This window comes from Necator americanus, chromosome V (genome assembly GCF_031761385.1).
Source record: "Necator americanus strain Aroian chromosome V, whole genome shotgun sequence".
Taxonomy (NCBI): domain Eukaryota; kingdom Metazoa; phylum Nematoda; class Chromadorea; order Rhabditida; family Ancylostomatidae; genus Necator; species Necator americanus.
The window spans coordinates 30,986,593-31,009,128 of record NC_087375.1 but is presented as its reverse complement, the minus strand read 5'-3'; the positions used below and the strand labels follow the sequence as shown (position 1 = coordinate 31,009,128).

At 38.8% G+C, this 22,536-nt stretch overlaps 2 protein-coding genes across 2 annotated transcripts in view; one reads left to right on the top strand and one right to left on the bottom strand.

The window, feature by feature from the left end:
• Positions 1-16,163: 16,163 nt before the first annotated feature.
• RB195_015738 (uncharacterized protein) lies at positions 16,164-16,457 on the bottom strand (the record flags this gene model as incomplete). Its single annotated transcript, XM_064206595.1, has 1 exon — positions 16,164-16,457. The coding sequence occupies one exon, from the start codon at positions 16,455-16,457 to the stop codon at positions 16,164-16,166; it is 294 nt and encodes a 97-aa protein (XP_064062476.1).
• A 1,463-nt stretch (positions 16,458-17,920) lies between these two features.
• RB195_015737 (uncharacterized protein) overlaps positions 17,921-22,536 on the top strand; it is a gene marked incomplete at both ends in the record, with an annotated part of 66,333 nt that continues 61,717 nt past the window's right edge. Inside the window, one exon of the mRNA XM_064206594.1 lies at positions 17,921-18,007. Within this exon, the coding sequence (XP_064062475.1) occupies positions 17,921-18,007 (87 nt within the window). The remainder of the gene's footprint in view (positions 18,008-22,536) is intronic.

Sequence of the window (22,536 nt, the reverse complement as noted above, 5' to 3'; positions counted from 1 at the left end):
TTCGGTGATCGATGTGACAGACGGATTGGAAGTGTAGGTGGGGAAAACTGAATAGTTTCATTGCTTTGTTGCTTCACTTACTACTTATTTGCTATTTTTCTCGTTTGCGTGCATTCCACCTGTCGGAGATCAAGCTCACGTTCGTTTTTGTTAGAATTTCCCCTCACTCAGTTGGACTTAGTTATAGGTAATTTATTCGACAGTTTCATGTGATTCCCTTTTTCGATGCTTTTTCTGATTTGATTCTTGATGATGTTTTCTTTTTCTTGCTTATTTACATGCATAAAGTGCCTAACAGATTAATAAGCGACTGATACCTAAGAGATTGTTGGGGCAAATGCATTTCTGTTAATTTTCAAGAGAAATGTTTTTGGAAAAGTAGAAGTTCAGTGCAAGACTGGAATTTCACCTTGAGAATATTTCCTCCTATTTTATCTGATTGTCGGCCTCGTATCTCTACATCTGGCTTATAGTAGTAGTTTTTATTCAGCCCTCCTTGTAATCACCATTTCAAGTAGTTTGTTTTTTTTTCCTGACAAGGTGATGATTTTCTCTCTATGCATAACTAATAACCTTTAAAAAGTCGGGTCAAGAAAAAAAGAAACAATCAGATGATCAAGTAGTAATCTAAAGAAATGAATAAGACTAAAAAATCAGGAAGAAAGAATTGTATAATTGAAGAAATTTTAGAATTAGGACAAGTTTCATTACGATTAATTTAATTTTTCTCTGCTTTTTCTAGGTCTTTCTACTCTTCTTCACGTTTTTTAAAGTATTTTCACAATCACTGTGAAACAATATGATACAATTTTTCTCACTTTAAATAATTAATTTCTCCCACTTTTAAATACCCGAAGAACTTATGAACCGATCATAAGCTTATGGGACTTACCGTACCGTACTGTACCACTTCGTAAAAACGTAGGTTATCAATCTCTCAGAAAATTGTAAATTCTCAGATTCCTTATATAGTCGAAGCGCTCGAAAACGTTTTTGTTTTCTCATGAAGTAAATGGCAAATGAACTTAAAGACATCACCCCACGAATCTGAGGTGGTGCAAATTTCAGGTGGAGTATTCGCATACGGAATGGGAGACTATGGAGAGGGGCGGGGCGCCGCACAAGGCTGGCGCGCTCCAGTCGAACTCCATGTAGAAAATAGTGCGCCAGAACGCCTGAAGCCGTATCTTCCGGGCCGTTTTTTACGGCAGTTAGGAAGAAATGGACGGGATCACCCTCCTCTCCATAGTCTCCCATCCCGTATGCGAATACTCCACCTGAAATCTGCACCACCTCAGATTCGTGAAGTGATGCCTTTAACAAAAGATGTATTTCAAAACGAACTGAACATGCGACACTTTGTGATTGCCTTAATCGCAGCACAGGTGTTCGCTCGGTGCTCAATGACCGATTGTTGCGTCGAGTTCTCTGTTGAATGCTCATGATTGGGCCACTTTCGATGTTTCTCCCTCTCTTTTTGTTCCTCCTCACTCAAACCTGCCCTTCTCTTTCACTTGCGACTTTTATGAGCTGGTCTGTATTCGTTTTCGCATCTAGAAGGTGATTCACCTGCTAGATTGTTAGACTCACTCCCTCGTTTTTATTGGAACACCATTTAATTGTAATGTGACAGTGTTTCAGTTTGTTTTTACGAGTAGTATCTTTATAGGATCCCACATATTTGAACTCGTTCCTTTAGCAGTTACTGTACTCTGCTGGCATTCCTTTCTCCATTACCGTTTAAGCCTATTCGCTTACATTTTCCTTGAAGGAATGCTTTGAACTCACAAGTGTCCACCTTGTTGGTGTTGTCCACCAAGTTACTGGATTTACTTATCGACAATGATCGGTTCCAGGAAATGATGTAATCCAAGCTGTCCATGCAATTTCCATGTCGCTGAAAGTAATTCCGCAGATCAGATTCGAAAAATTACATGTGCTTGTGAAAACAAAAATCCCAAAGATTTGCAACATTTTTGCGGGTTTTATGTGACATCACGTACTATTCTTTACTCTTTATCGCGTGGGAAAGTGCATTCGACTATAAAAACTTCTTTTTTTTGCGTCTACTTTTTTAGCTGCTTTTTTTTTTGCTTGCTTATCATCCCCATGGTTGACATTCCACACTTTGAAACGTTTTCTCTTCAGAACACACTTTTGACAGCGCAGAATTTTAGGAGACGTTTGCTCTTTTTTCCTTAATTCATTTTTTATTTTCCTGTTAGATGAAATTACTTGTTACTTAGAGCTTTGGATTTTCTTCTATAGTTGAATTCTACCCAAAAAACGTTTCCCAAGAGGATTTTGGGATTTTTCTCGTCAAACATGATGATGTCTTATTACGGTCATTAGTCGAAAAGGCAAGGATAGCCAATTTTTGTAAAAAGAAGGATTTGTTGGGAATTCTTTCCGTAGATTTTTTTTTTGACTCGGCGGAATTTTCGGAATTTTCAGCAGTATCAAGGCGTTTCATGGTAACATTTCAAGAAAATAGTAGGGAATCGAATTTAAATCGGTTCAGAAGTCGAGTAAGGTCAGCTAAAATTTACTGTAGTGAATACGATTTTGCTGTAGATACTAGGTTAAAGAAATGGCTTTGAAATCGACTTGGGCTCTCATCAGAAAGGTCAGAGAAGGCTTAATGATTTTTTTTGTTCGGTTGGAAATCACTAGTAGCAACTATGCAACTATGTAGTTTACGCCCTAGGATTTTTTTCTGGATTTTTTAAGTCATGTAGTTATGGATTCTGACCGACTGAAAACCGGTATTGGTTTCGCGTTCTAACGTACACTTTGATGTTTGAATTTTTTCGTGTCGATGTCAATCTGAACTCTTCGTTTTTATCGCCTTCTGTATCGGCGACTCGCTATTCTGTTATCCTGTACGTCCTTGAAGCCGTGGAGGCACTTTATGGCCGTAATCAGTGCCGCCGTTACCAGCGATAAACGTTTGAAACGACTTGCGAGACTGTTGTTTATACTGGGTAACTGGTAGAACGACACTATCTTTGACAGCAATAAAATGGAAAAAAATGCCTTCAAGGAAATTTTCAGCAAAAAAAGAGTGATTTTCTTGAGATCTTCTCTCTTTCGTTGGGCTATGCTATCTCCTGCATTGGTCGATCGACTTGTTACGAGATCCATTCCAGAGACGAAGGCGGCACGTGCGGTTAGCTCTCATCGCACATCCAGGGCGATCTTAACGCCTCCGAGCGCATAACTTTTACTCGTCACCATGTCGTGTCACCAGTCCACTTAGGACAGCGATTGCTGTTATCGATTAGGTGCCGGTTTTCATCTCGCTTCAATGATAAGCACTCGTTATTATAGTACAGTTTATGACGTATTGTCTGAAGAAACCGTTATTAGATCGACAATTATCTGTTTCTTCCGTTTGTGATGCCTCCCATTTTTATGTTGTCGTGATTAAGCACATTTAGACGTAAGTAGGTAGCGCACTCACTTTAATTCCAAGCGATATATTTCTAGGGAAAAAATGTTTTAATCAAGAAAGGATGAACAGGAATTGAAGATAGAAAAATTGTCTCTTTCTGTGGAAATGAGAAATTGTACCAGCTCTATTTCTTGTTCGAGTTATTTATTTATTTATTTACACTACGTGTAGTATGAACGGTAAGAACAGCAGTCAAGGATATTGGGGTAGTGTGGACTCATTGTGTGCTGTTAGACCGATGTTACGAAGGTAAAAAAGTCCTCTACTGAGGTTTTTATTTTAAAAAATTCTGAACGTAAAGTCCTAGGGGGATGCTTTACGATCTGGCGCAAATTTCAAGCAGCAACTCACCAGATTTTTTGCGAGAGCATATAATAGTTGCGTTAAGCTGAATGGAATTAGAATTTCTGCTGCATGGCTAGGAACATTTTCTTGGAAGTGAGATTTCTTGAAAGTGAGATTTCTGGAGGAGGTTATGTTGGAAGTTTACTATCCCATTGATTTCCTTAGTGTGTGGTTCAGTTCCCAGCCAGCATAGCGATGTAGTGGAGAATACATAAGGTAACTGGTTCAGAATTACCTGCATAAGAGTTCCTCCTGTTTTGCAAATTAGTTTCTACCGATTATTTGAATGTTTTGTTGTGTGCACAGCGCTTGCTGGACACCTGAGTAATTTTACTACAATCTGGTTTTTCTGTGGCGTGTAAACAGCAAGCGGTTGCTTAGAACCCGCCTGTTCTCCGCTACTTTTCATTAGTCCATCATCCAGCGATCTTCTTCTTTGCTTGCTCCTTGAAAAAAATACAGGAAGTTGATTTTCTTAGTCAATAACTTTTGGAAGAACTATACGAAATACGAAATATAGCCTTGTTTCAAAGAATTATTCTTTTTCAATACAGTTTTAAGGTAGTCTGGATCTTTTCGCTGGAATTTCAGTAGTGTTTTAGCGTTTTTGGGTAAGTATACACGGATAATTGTTACTGTCGTGGACGTAAAATCTAACGGTGTCGCCACTTTTCCTTTTTCGATATTGAATGACGGTATCTAACCACTAACAACTCCTCATGATTCCTTTTAAGAGATTTTCTGAAGTCTTATTCCAGTTACAGATTGTTTTTGTATCTGATGCTATAGTTTTGCTAGGATTGGGGATTACGAGAAGTCTTTCTTTCACATTTTTAACCCTTTCACCTTCAGTTTTCTTGCTATTTCATTGAGTATTCTAATATTTTCTCTTCGTTGGTGGGTCTTTCTCTATTTTCAAAAATTTTAAAAATCTCCACTGTTTTTGCTTTCTTACGGATCGGGTTGAATGGCTAATTTGAAATTGTTTTTCTTTGTGTTCTCACACATGGACCCGATATCTTTGCGGTTAATTTAACTGCTAGAACTATTTTGATCCTTTTTTTTGCCTTCTTGTGACGCGTTCTATTTCACTTCGTAATTGCTGCATTTCCCCCAATTCAGGATGACTGGTACCCTCGCTATCTTCACTATTAATACGTTTTTTTGCGAATCGTTGAACTGTAACATCATGATTGACATATGTCAACTTGACAAGAATATTGACAGATAAAAGAAAAAAAAGGACCCGTCGAGAGAATATTTCCACAGTTCCCCCTGCTGCTTGCCACAAACCGAATAGGTTTAATGAGAGACGCTTTTCGCCGCGTCCAGGACATCTGAGCTTTTGTTTGGCAGCAAGGCAAAGCAGCCAGGCAATTTGTTCGAATCCCCCCTCCTCGCTCAATGACACAGGTCAACGGACTGCCATTCATTGAGCAACGTAGCGCAAAAACGGCTCTATCGCTGCTATTTTCGCGGATTTGTTGAGCGGGATTTCATCCAGTTCTCCTTTTTCCTCCAAATTTATTTCATTTTTGGGGCGAATGTTACCGTAGGGGCCAATGAAGGAGTCGGTTGGCTTTTTTGTGAGTTTTTCCGATATTTAGTGTGGGTAGTATAACGTAAAGTTTCCGTATTAATCTAGGATTACGTTAAAACCACACCTGATTTATAAACGACGTGCTAAGACTTCTTATTATTAGACATTATTATTAAAAGGATTATGTAAATTTCTCTTGGTTTATAAAATAAACCATATGTAGGCGGAAATTTAGAACTTTTCAATGTAGAATTTTCTACTCGAGAAGGCGGAGTGCTCTTTAGCTTCGCCTGACCTTACGTAATAATTTAGAATTTACTTTCTCCTTATATAAGATGGTTCATTGGATAAGCAGACGCGATTTGGGACGCGCTTAGCCCATAAAACCGCTGACCAGCCCTCTGCGATCTGCAAACCAACAATATCCACTCAAAGTGTGGTACAACGACATGATGTGTCCACCGTAATTTTCCGGTTTCTCAACATTTTTGGATGAGTCTTCATATGAAAAATAGATATGACTTCTCTTGTGGCTTTCTACTCATTTCCCATTTTAGTGTTTAGGTGAGATTTAGTGGTATATTTTCCTTTATCTGATTATATATCTGATCCGGAATAGTTTAACGTAGCTAATATTTAGTGTAAAATTTTACCTACACTTCTTACTAGTTAGAAAGCGCTTTCTTTAGAAAGTTAGAAATTGAGTGAACAGCCAGGGAACATTTTTTGAGGTGGTATAGGAATGACTTCAACCTAAAATGACTTAGTTAATAGCATTGAAAAAGACACTAGAGCGACTAACTACGGAAGTAACTACAGTATCTGAGAAGTTCGATTTTTGGTACTGGATACATATTTGATAACTTTTGGTTACTTGACTAATGTTTTTGGAATATTTGGAATATTATTGCTGTCTTTTTTCCCCTTATTTAATTCTTGCCTAACGTTCAAGTATTTGCTCTTCATGAAATTGTAACCAGTGGATAAATCCTTGAGGTTCACTTAGTAGTATATTTTTGTATTTATTAATATTTAAAGATTATTTTTCTGCTGTATTTACATTCTTACATTGAGCACAAAATCCCATTTCCATGAATGTAAGCCCGATAGACAATCAGAATTTTAGCACTGATTTTGGATTTTTTTGTCTAATCATTTTGTTTACTCAAGTGCACAAAACCCCAATTTCGCTATCTAATCAGGATGAAGATAAGAGGTGCACATTTATTTTTATTTTTATTTTCTGCGTGATAGGCGTAGTCTCAATATGACTCTTTTTCGCGGCAGTGTCACGAGTGTTGTTTTTACTGTGACATTTTTTTTTCGAGAAAAGAGACATGTGATATTGGTGATGTTCTGAAATGGGGCAATATGGGTGTTTTGTGGCTTAGACGAAATTAGGCCCAATTTTAATTGTTTCTCGACTTTGCGTAACCGTACACAGTAAGACACGGAGCGACACGGATTTTATATCGCAAGTGCGTACGCCTTTCCTTTTCACAGGTAGAAGCGTCTAATTTTGGAAAAAGTTGGCGATTCCAAGTTTCTCTTAAAAGCAATTGGTTGATTGGTTTGTTTTTTCACTCACTTTTCTCAGTTTTCAAAAAGGCGACATTTTTCTGTGAGTTTCAGACAAAAATGAATCCCTGACCTAATTTCCGAACTTGTTGGGGTTGTTGTTAGTTCAGCATTATTCAAGCCTTTCTAGAGTGCATAAGAGTGTGTGAACACAAACGTATCGTAGTCCCCTTGACCTGTGCGAATAGTAAACTAACTGTGATCGTAAAAAACACTTGTGATAAGTGCTTATTATGTCTATAAACATTGGGAACGTGAGCGTGAACGATTTGCAACAAAAATAACGAGCGAGAAGCGCTATCGTCGATTTTTTGTGAAAATAAAAATTGGTGCACGCAACTTTGTAATTTTTAGGGAAGTACTTTTTGGGGGAAGTGCTAGTAACAGCGCTCGAACTACTGCTTCTGCTGAAGTTATGTCTGCTACAAGCATCTTTTTGTTCAAATAATTTCGTCCAAACTCTTTTTTTTCTCGTCACTTGAAAAAGTAGCCTTTTTTCGCTCGATCGCTAGCGCAGCAGCATTGTGTTATGTTGTACGGAATGGCAAGAGGTGATTTGCGGCCTCTACACATTGTTCTCAGCCGGCCGTCCGGCCCACTGCCCAACCCATCCATCGCCTCCTGTTCATCCAGCACCCAACAAATACCTACGACAACGCTAACGTACCGCATACCTCGCCATCGCGCCACCACCCCCGTCCACCGTAGTCCTCCCGATGTACGCTACCAATGGACCGTAAGTAGTTCATTTAGCGTGTCAGAAAGGTCTACGAGGTCATCACGGCAGGTGAAAATAAGGAGTTGTTGACCGTCTTCATTCATGTATTAGTTAACTTGAGATGAACTTAATTGTCACTGCGTTTCCATTCTTGTCAAATCATTAAGTTCTGAAAATTTCGAAGAAAAATAATTGAAAAGAATTAAAATTGGAAAAAAAAACTTATTTGCAAACAATCCATTTTTCGATATCTTCACCCAAGTCAATCCACTTAATTAAAACTAAAATTTCATCAACCGAAGCTAACATACCGTTGAACTGCGAGTCAATTTATTAAAAATGTTAAAAATAATTTTTTAATGCTTTCCCGCGACTTTTTTGCCACATATGTACTTTCTTGAACCTTGTTTCTGATTTGTAAAATCTTCTGTTCACAACGTGTATTGGGAATGTATTTTCTTTTCCTCGTTCAAACTGATTCTTAAAGCGACGAGCAGCAGAGTTCTTAAAGGTTTTGTTCTCAGAGATCTCTGAAAACATTTTTATGGACGTTGTCCAATTTCCCAAGAACTTGTTCTTCTTTCGAATAGATCTGGGTTTATCTTCTCTCTTTTTGCAGTAAATATCGATGCAAAATACTCAAATTTATCTGTTTTCAAATTTTTTCATGATTATTTCAAAGGAATAGCTATTTTTCTTTAATATAGTGTTCACTAACGTTACGATGTTGTGCTAACGTGCGTAACGAACGTAATGTAACCGTGCTCCTACCTTCTGATGAACAATTTTCCAGAATGTTCCACAAGTATCCCGCTTTTCTTGAAGAATTTCCTTCTATTTTCAACGTTGTACGTTTTTCACGGAATCCGTGTTTTTCTCCAGTATATCTGTTCACAATTTCACCTCAGGAATTGTTTCAGGAAGTTATTGCTCAAGTATTTCCGAACCTCTTTAACACTTTTTTTTCCAAAATTTTAGTGGGTCGCAGAAAGATGTGAGGAGTTATGCACATTTCAATCTTTTAAAAGATCGAGAAGAGATTTAGGAATTTTGCTTCGCAACTCTTCCTTGCACGGTGTTGTGGTTCGCGAAAAGGTCGCTGCTCATGCAACGAAACATTTCCTCATTCCTCACTCGTTTGCATATGTTTGGGGGAAGTGTGATTTTTAAGGAAATTATGAAGTGAAAATTGTGTATTTGAAGAAAAGACAAATGACTGTGATTAAAGTCATGATAGAGTTTCCCGTAAGGAACGAAAGTCGCAACTTTTGAGCTAATTCCATCGTAGCAGAACTGGTTGACCTAATTCACTTAGTTCATAGTCGTTGACGCTTGCGTCCATCCGGTTGCCGCGACGCATTTGCCGCCGCGCACGCGACTTTCCTGTGTAATACAATAAGTTCGTCCTTTTTTTCTTAGTCCGAATGCGAACGAATGCCCATCGTGGGCGCTCAGACAGACATATGTGAAGGTGTTTTTTTACTACTCCTGACAATTAGTTTTGTGGAACGTTTACTAGCACTATTGCTACCTAGAATATCTATTTCATGCGTTCAGAATCGGAATTCTAGTGTGTAAAGGAAAACATTTGCGCCTTGTCGTCTCCCGATCGCTGTTTCATCCAAGCATTTTGGTGCCTTCTGAAATAACTTCCGTATAGTACGGTTCCTCTTCCTCCACTTTTTTTGCCGCTTCTCATCATCACTTACCCTCTTTATTTCTTTTTCGATCATTCTGCTATGGTCAAACGTTGTGTAGAAAGGCAATTTCACCGCGTTTTTCCATAGTTCTCGTTGTGCTTCGAATGTGTGCTAAAGTTTCCAGAAAGTTATTCTTTGTGTGTAACTGCGAACAAAGACCCATTTATGGTGAGATGAAGTTGTGCGGCAGTTTTTCAATGATTTCTTCAGCTCATTGACACATTATTGCACTTGGCAGCCATCTGTTTTGAACAGTTTGTGCTGATACGAAGACACCTGTTCATTGGTGGCCTCGCGCTTTCAACTGTCATCGTACTCCCATACGCTCATATATCTTTATCCATCGTTTGAACAGAGGCATATGTTTGTCATATCTAAGTTTTTTCCTCTTACACACTAGAGATGTATGTAATGGAGTCAAACGTACACAGACACTTCATATGTACCTTTTTGTAATTGCTCGAACGTCTTAGAAAAAGAAAGATCTTATTTTATTTCTAATATTTTTCTGGATTCTGAGAACTTACCCATTAGATTTGGTGAACGGTTTGAGATCGTGAAATTTCTGATGATCTGCCGAAGAAATTGGAACATATTGTAGAATTTTGATTCCTTTAGTGGATTTTCTCCGAAAATTCGGATTATGAGGTTAGCGAACTTTCCGAAGCTACTGAATTCTTTTGTAATCAAATGAGAATCCTCCGAAAGTTGCAACATTCAACATTTAACATTTATACAGGCACAGATGTACGTGAAACATGTGTCAAATATGGCAGAATTGGAATTTTTACAAGAATCCAAGCGATTTTGGTGTCTGGATTATAAATTACATTTTGTTTGTTTGTTTTTTTCTTTGATGGAAGTGTCAGAAATTTGCTTAACATAGTATATAGCTTATAAAGCTATTTTTGCAATCCAAATTCATTAAATCTGGTTTTTTTTCTCGAAATTTTTATTAAACTTGTGAATTAACCTATTTACTTTGAAAAGACACAAATTTGACTACCATTTCTCATAATTTCGCCTCGTTCTCAAAATCAGATATATATTTCTCTTCAGTCCTTTTTATTTCTGACGCTTTCAAATCCAAATATATATTTTTCAGTTCTTTTTCTTCTGAAATGCAGCTATTTTGTTCTGCCTTTGCGAAACTATAAGCATTGTAGAGGATTGTGTTGCATGATTAAGATTTACCCCATCATTTCATTCATCCACATTTTATCCAGATTTTCATTCAGATCCGTATTTCTTCGATAATTCTATTAGGTGAAATTGTTCCATCCAATTTTTTCCCCTCGATTTGATGGGATGTGACCTCTTCGGACGAATTCGAAAAACGGAAGGAAGCTGTTTCGAAATGAAATGACATGATCATCCTACATAGATGTACATGCATACTCCCAAATGATGGAATACCTCCATACGAAAGTCTATACATATGTTAGGACGTCTACAATATCCTAGGAAATTGACTTGAATCATTTTTTCGCTTATTTTTGGAAATACATTTCTTTTTTCTTCCATTCTTCGTTCTTTTTTTCCTTCTCTTTTTCTTTCTCTTTTTTCCTACCTTAATTTTTTCGATGCTCAGCCGTGGTTCCTTTTTACTTTCTCTTTTTTTTGCCGAAAAATTAGTACTCGATACTCGAGTTCTTTCAATTTCCCAACACCTAAAATGTACCTGTTCTTAATGACTGGAGAAACTCGCCCATAAAAGTGGATTTGTGACCTGTTTCTGTTTTTTTTTTCGGAGCATAATGGCTTGGAACGTGTTCATCTATTGAATAGCGTGTGTTTTCGATGCAATTTTGGACATCGATGGTTTCTGAGACGTGGTCTGCAGATGAGAAGGGGACAAAACGCTTTAAAAATGATTTTGAAGTATCTATCGTACTGGAAGTATGTGGATGTTGAACGAGAAAAGTTTATTAGTATGTTAATCAGCTTCATGCTTTATGGCGTCGTAAATGGTGATTGGATTTTGTTGATCACTTGCGAGTGGGGGCCACATTTAATTTTTCTGGTTAATTACCTCAACTTATTTGTGTTGTACTGTAAATTCTAGATACTGTACGTTGATATGACCATAAATAGTAATATATCTCTCATTTGGAAAGCGTTTTTTGGAGTAAGAAACGCTGCGTCATCTGTACGTACCCCTACGCATCTGTACCCTTCCATGCATATATGTACGTACACCTAAACATATATGCGTACCGACGTAGATCATGCACATATCCATATTATACTGTACACAGGGTGGTTCACATGAAGTGTGATGGCCTATGAAAAATTCAAGGGTGCGGTGATTTTTTGGGGTAAAGAAAACGCTAAGGACACTGACTGAACCTTCCAGCAAAGTTGGGCCCCAGCCAACGGCGCAATGAAGACACTGGAGTGGTGTGAGGCCAATCTTTCGGATTTCTCAATGAAAATGTTTGGCCGTCAAATTCACCCGGTGTCGGTCCTTTGGATTTTTGCTTTCTGATAGATCCTAGAGCAAAAAGCCTGGTCTTTTATGTACAGGTCACTGGATCAGCTGAACGGAGCCGTGGATGAGGCATGGGGCATGCGAAATGATCGCTCGGATCCTAAAAAATTCCCGGAATAGTTTGGATTGGTTTGTATTAAAGCTAAAGGCGGTCATTTTGATTTTGATTTATGAAGACATACCTAGAATTTTCTGGCTATTGAATTAAAAAAAATACTTCTCATCTGGTTTGATTGGTGCGAAGTTGCGGATAGTTTTTTGCGTCACACTTCATGTGCACCACTTCGTATATACGGCTAAGTGCCCAGCACAGGTATTTTTGTGTTTGCATATGTTTACATACATAAATATGTATGTAAATATAGCAGCAAAAGTGCCCATTCGTGCACTATTCCCAAACGTTGAGGCGGGACAATCTGTGATTTTTCCCGTAGAGTACGAGTTTTCTGGTTGTGTACGGGATTTTTCCCATCGATGGGTCTGGCGTTCAGTGGACTTTTCGTCGATCATCTGGATCTGCGATACAAATAAGTCATTGTGGTGGCTCATCGATCATAAGATGTGGCAGATAGCGAAGCGATGATCGAGATGCCTATTAACTATCGGGCACACATAAACGTCGTCCTTATAGCAGCACAACGGCTACCTGGCTGTTCTTCTTTCACGGCTACTCTCCTGGTAATAAATAGCACTCATCACTTTTTGAGGATTTTCGTATCAACTTAGGGAAACTACTTTTTTGATGCCATTTCTTTTTTTAGTGAGCTAATTATGCAAGTGAAAACTTCAGCGCTGTTCAGTTTTCGTAACCATAGTGATGTGTTTTTAGTGATTAATAACCTCGCGTACAACGTCACTCTCCGTTCTTTTTTTTCCCGTAGATTTTCCAAAAACTCGTAACTCAATCGTTCTTCTTCTAATCATTGATGCTTTTCCGAATGTGGGAACAGAATTTTTGATAAAAGTTTCAAAAAAAAAAACCTCGGATTCGAGGGTGAAGCCAAGTATATTTTGCTTGCAAAACCATTCTCCCATAGTAAAAGAAAAGAGTTTGAGATGTAAAATCAGAGTGATTGTCCTCAAAAAACCGCTACTAACTTCTGTCCCAAAATTCGTCGCAAACTGCCCGAAGTCTTTAGGTGCGCAAAATAAAATTTTGAAAATACCATTCAGAAGCAAACGAGCCGTTGGTTTCAAATATATTAGAAGAATTTAGTTGTGACAAATTAGCGGACAATAAATAAGCAAAGGTTACCGGACCTTTACTGCTTACGTTCACACCTACGCAATCCTGGCCATTGGCACATCCCGCGGATGTATCTCCATGGAAGGAAGGGATGGATTTGCACTGATCTTTCAAGATTGGACAAAATCTTTAATATATTTTTAGTCAGAAGGTTATTTAGAACATTTTGGTACTCCACATCATATGTGTGTTCGAAATTCTCACTATCTTCGGAAATTGACGAAAGTTCAAGTAATAGAATAAATAGGCACGAAATAAATAGGCTTAAATTCCTAGCTTTGAAAAATCTGCTTGGAAATTTTCTAACCGAACAATTTGTTCTTGAGAACAGTTTAAGTTATAATCTTGGAAAGTGTTCATTTAGGTCACCTATAAATAAAGAGAATAAACAAAGGTTATTGGTAAATCGCAGTGACTTCACCGCGTTTTCCTTCTATCCATTAAAATTGATTGAAGTTTTTATGTTTAATGTATATTTTATTTGATTCTATATATTTTAATTTCATATTCCTGTTAAGTGGTTGTTCAAAGAATCAAAAAAGGCGCTGCTAGAACTTTTGCTCAACTAAATTTTGCCAATTGGTTTGGTGAAATATTTTCGTTGTCCTCGTTTGCCATGGTCATCCTTGCTGGAGGAAATTTTGCTTGGATCTGGTCTGGTATTTTCTACATCTACATTGACGTGCATTGCCGCTGCTTCTTTGTTTCTTGAATCAAAATGCCGAGTGGAGAGCTTTTTCGTCAAGATTCCATTGTGGGGAACAGAATTGAAGCATAAATTTATTTTTATTAGCGTTTATTCCTCGGCTGCGGTTATACTCGGCGATGATTGACGTTCGCGACTAACGCAGGCGAACTCGTTTCTACTTTTGATAGGCATTGGTGGTTGTTGAGCTGGCAGTGTTCAAAGTGATCGGACCGCTTGCGATCAATATCTATCAAAAATGGGGACGCTATCGCCAGCGTGAGTCGCCAACGGTAACGGCAGCGGGCAGTTTCATGGAATTCGAGGTTCTCCTTCTTTCAGAAGGTCATAATTTTCGAAATGATTTTCATGTGAGTGAGTATCATGCTGTTGCTTCAGAACCGCTACTATGTGCGCGAATTCATATGCATTTATACGAGTTAACGATCGGAAGTAGTTAGGCATAGCGTAGCGGCTCGCCAAAGATCCATTTACCAGCGAGTGGTGAATGCAGAGAAATGCTATTCTTATGGCGCAGGAAAAAGCGGTAGTACTTTCTAAGTGGATGTTTTTGACCAAATTACCGCCTTACTCTGGAAACTTTACTTCCACCTGTAGTGAAATTTTGCAGTGTTCTTGGCGTTTCATAAAGCCTTCTCATACCTTGCAGAATCTAGGAAATGTTTTTTTTTCTAAATTTTCCTTTTCGTGGAAATCGTTATCATAACCTTCTCTGTCTTTTTTTTTTGTTAGTTTAATGGATAACTATGTTCTTTGCACTGAACTCTGCTTTCTTCCGTCTACTCATTTCATTTCTCTTCCTTTCCGATTTCTATTGTTTTTTTTTTCACCTGGGTCCTATTTTTTACTAATGTCTATGATGCGACAGCTTCCACACACATACATGCACACTGTTCCGGTGAGGCGGAATAATCTGGGGCTATGTCTAGTTCAGCGTTCTCAGCTGTCTGCTGCTTTTTTCTTCGAAGCACCTATCGTCCACGTTTTATCGATTAATCACGAAAGAAGTTTTTTTAGTGTATAAAATGTTTGCTAACGGCTTTGTTAATGTCCCTATCAACTTTCTTTCAAAGAACCGAGAAGCGGCTTGGTGGTGCAGGAATCGTATCAGTCATATGTTCGGCGCTAAAGATAGTTGATAGTGCTTTTGTTGGATTTTTTTTTCTGCTCGAAAAACGAGTATTGTGAAATTTCTATTTGATAATTTGGAGAATCGCTATCAGCTGTATTCCACTGCAGTAGACGACACAGAAAACCGCGCTGTCTTCCGGACACAGTAATCTCGCCTAAAATTTGTGGACCTATGCTTGGATTGTATCCGATAAATGTGCTGTTTCATCCTGGAGGTGTAGTGGGGCATCGCTCCGTGGTTAAATAGGATTTTCTTCTTTTCAAAGACGTCTTCAAAATGGAAGGAAGCTGTTGAAGTCGCTGATGTCCATCGGTGCTTTCAGTATTCTCGTTTAAGCGCTTCCATTCAGTTCCACCTCATAAAGAGTCCTCTTCTTGAAGTGCATTAAGCACCAAATATGGCGTGGTGCTACGCTATTAAACATTCACATCCTCGTGAGTGTGCCTGACTACCTCTTCTTCATAGATTTCGCCTTACTACGCTCATCCTCACTCCTAAGAAGCTTCCGCAATTCGTTTTGGTTCTTGATTTGTGTTGTCCTGCGGTTAGTACAAGAAATGTTAGAGATTACTTTAGATAAACGTGCATCCTTCCATAAAAAGAAAGCCTACATCTTCCGAATTTCTTCGGACGATTTAATTATTATGTATGACGTTCCTACTTTTTAATACATTCAAAATTACACATATTATGGCCTATCGTGGAAATTTGCTACTCTTTACATTTTGGAACATAGCATTCTTCGAAAACTTTTTTCTTGACATCTTCATCTAAAAAACAGATATTTTAAGTAGCCCCTATACAATTATTTTTCCTATTATATTTCTTGTTTTCCAAGTATTAGGTGAAATTCAAGAACAAAGGCTGTTTGTTGTGGTTCTTGTGAGGCGCTTTCGGAATAGAAAGCGCGGGGGTATAGCTCAGGGGTAGAGCGCTCGCTTCGCATGCGAGAAGTCTGGGGTTCAATTCCCCATACCTCCAAATGCCTTTTGCACGCATGTCAAACCCGTTTTTGCGTTGTCCCTGTTCCCATGAGGTGATTTTGATGAAATAATTGCTGTTTATACGTCTTTTAAATGGAATATTTTGAAAGAAGGAGAGATTTTGTTGTAAGAGTGGTGGTAGTGTCATATTTTGTGATTTACAAATATTGCCAGGAGATGAGGACAGTTAATTAATTTTTGCTTATTTTTTAAACTTTGCTCTCTCTGTTACATCAAAACCCTGCTCACTGTTCGATTTCCCGGATATAGTCACACATTGCTGTTGTGACGCATTTTATTTATACGGCTCGTCTTGTCTGAATTTATGCGTGTAGAGTGCGTCGCCTTCTTCTTGTCGACGGTTAGCGACGGCGCCGACTTCGCCATAAAATGCTGGTCAGCGATGCGTCGTTTACGACGGCCCTGAGCCACTGCCGCCTGCGCATGTGACCAGTTGTCCGGCGGCGGCGGCGAATCCTTTACACCTGGATTTGAATTTCGTCTAGGAGCGGTCCATGACGACATGTCGTTGTGATTGAACGATGATTGACGTCGGCATGGCATAAGTTTAATCGAGAAACTTGTGTGTTTGCTCAGGTGCTGCCAGCTGCATTATTATTACGGTTGGGGTTTTTCGCCGTGGTTTGTTTGCTTTTCGCCACTTTTTTGAAATTTCTAGTTTGCCATTTGTCATTTTCGTGAACTGGATAACTGGATGTGAGAGTCGAGTTTCTCGTTTCTAGATTTTTCCAAGGCTGAAAAGTTGCCACTCTGCTACATTTTCATGCTCTTATTTTTGTTTTGTGAGTTCACATCTTTCCTCACGATGGTTTTGAAACTACTGATTGGTCTCATAGTCCTAGGATGCTCCATGTCCTTTGATTAGCCTTTTTTGCTTTCTGGCTACCCAATTTTCTCTTCAATCCGTCCATTTTTTCTATAAAAATGGTTTTTATCTTTGTTTGCTTCATTTCTCTCATTTTTCTGTGCTTCTGTTCAATATCCGTTCGGGAGTTCATGAATGTTGATTATGGAATTTTTGGCAACAGCCTTCTGGAGCTTTCACTCTTTGTGTCCTTTTCCCCTACAAGCCCCTGTTTCACATTTCGATCTCACCATTTTGAGTCTCTATCTCTCAAGTGCTATTTTTCTCTTGTTGGTTTTTTTTGTTGGTATTTTTTCTACGTAATTCCTGTAGAGGATCCTGTATGTGCGTTTATTATTCTGATGCACGTAGAAAAAGACATATTGTGGTATTGAATTGCATAAATTATGCTGTGCTGTTAAATATGAATTTTCCCACCTTGGATGTTTGGCGTCATAGAATTTTTCAACTCGCTCTCTTTAAAGGATTTTTACAAGGATTCTCCCTTTTAATTTCCAATTGATCTCAAGCTTGCGATCGAACGCAGTTGAAGCATCCTGCTTGTATGCAATTCATAACGGGACATTTTCGGGCGTCTGCAGAATACCATTGTTTTCCCAGATATTTTTTTTGCACATTACACTTATTAATTATGTATGCGACGTTGGCACAGTGCCAGCTACCTTTGGCTTGCAACTTACGTCCATTTCTAAAGGGACGTGACCGAATTGTTTACTGTACACGCCATCTAATGAGTGGGATTGTCTTTTTTTCTTCAAAGAGCACATAATGCTCAACTCCGCCCCCTTTCGAGCATTTCTTTCCTGGAAATGCACTTTGCTCACCGAGGATTTGAGAATTTCTGTGCAAATATTTCGCTCCGCCTATTTTTTCTCGTATTGATTATTTGAATATTTGTTTGTTAGATCGATAGTGCGACCTGTATTTTCGAATTTTGTGCTTTTCTCCAGTATTGATCTATTATATTCCAGTCGCTCAACGTGTTCCGTCCAGTGGTGTGTTGCGAGACGGGCGATGCTAAGCTGTTAGTGTTGGCGCTACACTACAAAGAGTAAAGTCTCCTTCTGGATACATCAGTTCATGCCCAACGCTGCTCTGCAACAGTGACTCCTAACGTTAGCCACGATTACTTCCCGAAAGCATGTCGTCAGTCCTGGACGTGCCATACGACACGAGAACACCGACGGAGCTCGACGTCCTGAGCTCGAAATATCTGGAGGACGATTTGGTGAGTGGTGCGGTCGTTGTGACACCGTTTTCTGTAGTTTTTTTTTTTAAAATCTGGCTCCTCCTGAACATGACGGCGCCGATTCAGTGAAGCGCACAAGATCAAGCATCAGGCTACGGACTTCCCATCAAGCGTGTAAAATGTTTGCGCTTGTTATACATTTTTCCAATGTTGTTGTAGCATCAAATTTGAATTTGTGGTTGGCATTCTCCAGGAAAAAAGCACCTCATTTAGACTTGTTGATTTAAAAGCGCCTCGGGGAATTTCTTGTACGATACTTCTCACGGATGGGTCACTTTCGTGGAGAATTTGTGTGGTCAAACATAGATTTTCGTTAAATATTCCGCACCACTAGTTAAGCTTTCATTTTTTTTTCTTCAGTTGCGGTGCCATTCTAAAATATACATATTTGCGATATACAATCACAAGGTGTAATATATTCTTATAACTCGAGCAACATCCTGACTCATTTCTAATTTTAATTTTAATTTTTTTTTATTCTGGCTCTTAGTTCTTTTTATCCATCATTTAGAAAATTAGTTCATAAAATTTGACAGATAATGCTAAAAATTGGTTTTTCAGCAATATCTGTCAAATTTTATTTTGAGTTTGTTGATCGGATGGGAGTTTTTCTCATATTTATGAGACCTAATGTTCTTTTTAAAACAGTACATAAGAGGCGGGGCGCGTGTAGCGCAGTCGGTAAGAGGTTCCGTTGTCCACACAATCGATCGCAGGTTCGAGTCTGCACTAGTGCTCACCTGGCCTTTCATCCCTCCGGGGTCAATAAATTGGCACTAGACTTGTCTGGGAGGACAAAAACACTGCCTATACAATGACACATCGGCTAGCCACCGCAAGTCATTGTATAGGCCAGTTTCACATTCGTAAACCTCAAATTATTCTGAATTGAAGTGGACGTGGTGGCGCAGGTCCCAAGCGGACTGATTATCCCCAGACATTTTATCCTATATTTTTTTACATAAGAGGCACTGTAAAGTGTACGAGTTCGGCAATCAATGAGGCTCCTTAATCCTTCTTTCCGCATTTTCCCGTGTCCAGTGGATTGTAGGTGGAGAATGCTGCTCCTCATAACTATGGATATGATCCACAGACTACTCAACACTACTCGAATGTTATAAAATACTACGAAGCTCTAGAAAAAGAGATTTGCTCTGTTCAGAAGATTCCCGAATACCACTTTCCTTTGTTCTCTGAATTTTGCAAACAATTTTGATAGATTCGTAGAATTAATGAGGTACGATAAGAGTCGTAGTACTTCAGTGGTCAATAATTACTGATGAAGTGCTCGTCAAACATTCTATGATTCGTTTTACTTGTTAGCTTTGCTTTTCACTGACTGTGTGGTGCAGAGGAATTTGTGGTATTTAACAAAGAATAAGATATCCGCCAAAGCATTACAGGTTAGAGCAACTACGACTTCGAGGTCATCTAAAGGCATCACCCCACGAATCTGAGGTCTTACGGATTTCAGGTGGAGTATTCGTATACGGGATAGTAGATTAGATATTAAATATTTAGATATTAGAGAGGGGGGTGATTCCGTCCATTTCTTCCTAATTCCCGTAAAAAACGGCCCTGAAGATGCGGTGCACAAGACTGGCGTGCTCCAGTCGAACTCCTTGTAGAAAATAGAGCGCCAGAACGCCCGAACCCGTGTCTTCCGGGCCGTTTTTTACGGCAATTAGGAAGAAGTGGACGGAATCACCCCCCTCTCCATAATCTACTATCCCGTATACGAATACTCCACCTGAAATTCGTACCACCTCAGATTCGTGGAGTGATGCCTTTAACGAACCAGAGAATTTTCGGAGACCCAAGTCACAGTTCTATTTTATTTATCACTATTCTTAGTGCTGTATTGCTTTATTACCATACTGGCGATAGCCATTGCTCCAAGTTAATTCTCTATAAATCACATGAAACGTCTCAGAATAGCTGCCAGATCGACGTAACCGGAGGACCAGGTCAGGATCCGGCTGTCATCGATGTCATCGTTGATATCAAGCCGCCGTGATGTGTTTGCCTGCTCATGAACGAGGCGCTACGCTCGTCGCCTTGGCGCGGACGTCCACAAAATTTGTTTAGTTTGCGTTCGTTTTCGTACAGCTGACAGTTCTTCAGCACTTTTCTTGATGTGGGAATATCATGGAACCGATGAGCCGTATTAATGGAGCAGGAATTTTTGCATTTTTGCATGTTTTTGAGATACTGGTTTTTCCTGATGCGTGGATGACACAAAGGTGTGCGGCAGTTTTGGCAACGTGCTTTCATCGGCTCTGACTTCTTTCTGTATTATTTTTAGTCTAGTTCTTGCAGCCTTGTGGATGCAGATCAAAAATAATTTAGTTTTTTCGGAAACATTTCTCGCATACGCGTTTTAAAATTAGGGTATTTTCCGAGCAAAAACTTTTACATTTTTCTTCGGGAATTTCTTTGGGAGCGGATTGTTTGTCTTTTGTAATTCTCAGAATTTTTTTATGGTTCGTTCGGATGAAAATGCTTTGGAACTGAGCGAGATCATAGTTTGAAGAGTTTGAATAAAAAGAGAAGGATAAGGGAGATTCGTACTCTATTATTTTTACTGAAATTATGTATACAATATATATATATATAATTGTATGTTAGATATAATAAATGTAATACAAATATAAATATAAATAAAAATAAATATAATATAATAATGAAGTAGACTTAGACTTTAGTACTGTCCAAATACGGGACTGTGTTAACCTTGGTGGTCTCTTTTCGAAAGCATTCAATTTCTTCTTGAAGAAGTTCCTGGCAACTAACAGTTGTCTGCTTTTTTTTGCATATTTTACTGAATTCTTTCATAAATCTTTTTTTAGAGCAGTATGCATATACACCACAATTATTCTTTCTTCTCTTTATCCCTAGAACTATTTCTTTGCACTTTTGTGGCTTTCAGTTTGTTTCTAGGATCTTATTCATATGAAACAAAGCTGACGATGCATATATTTTTTATTTGAATACGAAGTTAAGTTACAAGACGTGAATATTGTCGAAAAGAAGAGATAGTAGTCAAAGAAACGGTTGTAAAAGTTGGAAGATTTTCTTATTTCGCTCCGCTGACATCATATAAATGCAACTTTTCACGATTTAAAAGAACATGAATTCACTTTCCTGGAGGATATCCACAAATCCGTTCTTTCGTCAACGTCTTATAATTAGATTCACTTTTTTAATGATAAATTTCCTTTCCCAACGAATTTACGGTGAACAAAAATCGCGTGATCCCTAAAGGACACGGAAATGAAGAATAGTAGAGTTGTGGGGAATTTTCTCCTCTTCTTTGTATGCAAAGGTGTGGCAAGCATGTTTTTAGTTGAATAAACCGGATATTTTCATCAAATCCTTGTTTGGTCAGAGTTATTCGTACCGCATCGTCACCCTCCGCTACGGCTGCTACGTTAGGATGCACTTATCTGCTAGGGTACATCAGTTCACTGTTCGGACAACTTTAGCAAAGTAATAATACTCCTGGTGAAAAATTCTTTGATGTTCCCGTCAACACCTTCAAAAACGTCCTGTTATACTGCTTACCTCTGTTATTTACCTCATTTTGACGGTGATTCTGACTCATCGGCGTCTTGCACCGTTGCACACTGTTACTTTTTCCTTACCGTCTCCCAGGTAACAGCGCCACCGTAGCCACGCCCTTCGTGTGTGTGCTTGAAGGCGAAAACGTGTGTCAACTTCGGTGTACGTTGCATTTCTGATACGCGGCGGTGATTCGAAATTTCTTTTCGCCGACGAACGACCGACATGCCGAAGCGATGGTCCATAAATTTTCTCCGCTTCACAGTTCGACGGCTGCTCGATAATTTATCATTTTGTCCCAGGGTGTTACATAACCTTGAAAGAGTGCTCGACGAGAACGTGCATGTACTTACGGAATGTGTTTTTTCATTGAACGGATTCCGCAAGAACTTAGACGGAGTTCAAGGAATTGGAAATATTGATGGAATTGTGTTGTTCGTGTTCAAGGCCTTCTGTGAGGAATTAATTGTGACTATCTTTGTGTGTGTGGTGCTCTCTGAGGTTGGCCCAGTTGCACTAAGGAGAAACACTAATTTTGAACGGGGTTTTTGCAGCGATGAGAAACGACCTTTTTTGCTCCGTATTGAAGAAATTCTCTGCGTATATAAGTAATTTTTTTTAAAATAAAAACATCTTATTTTGACTTCTACCACGAGTTCACATTTTTTTAGAAGCGAGAGCTTTTTGAGTGGGAAGGGGCGGCTAAACACGCAATTGGAACTTTTCTTTTTCGGAAAAAAAGAGAAAAGTTTCTTGTTTTTTTTTGTAGCTAGTAGCATTGACTCGAATTGTTCTTTTATCACTGGGATCCAGAGCAGTTTTGCCAACCTTCAAAGCTGACCGAATACGTGTTAAACGAACTATTTCTTAATTTCAATATTTTTTGTGAACTTTCAGGATTTAACTACTTTCGAAACTACGGATTTAGGTCTTGTGTTTGTTAGTCG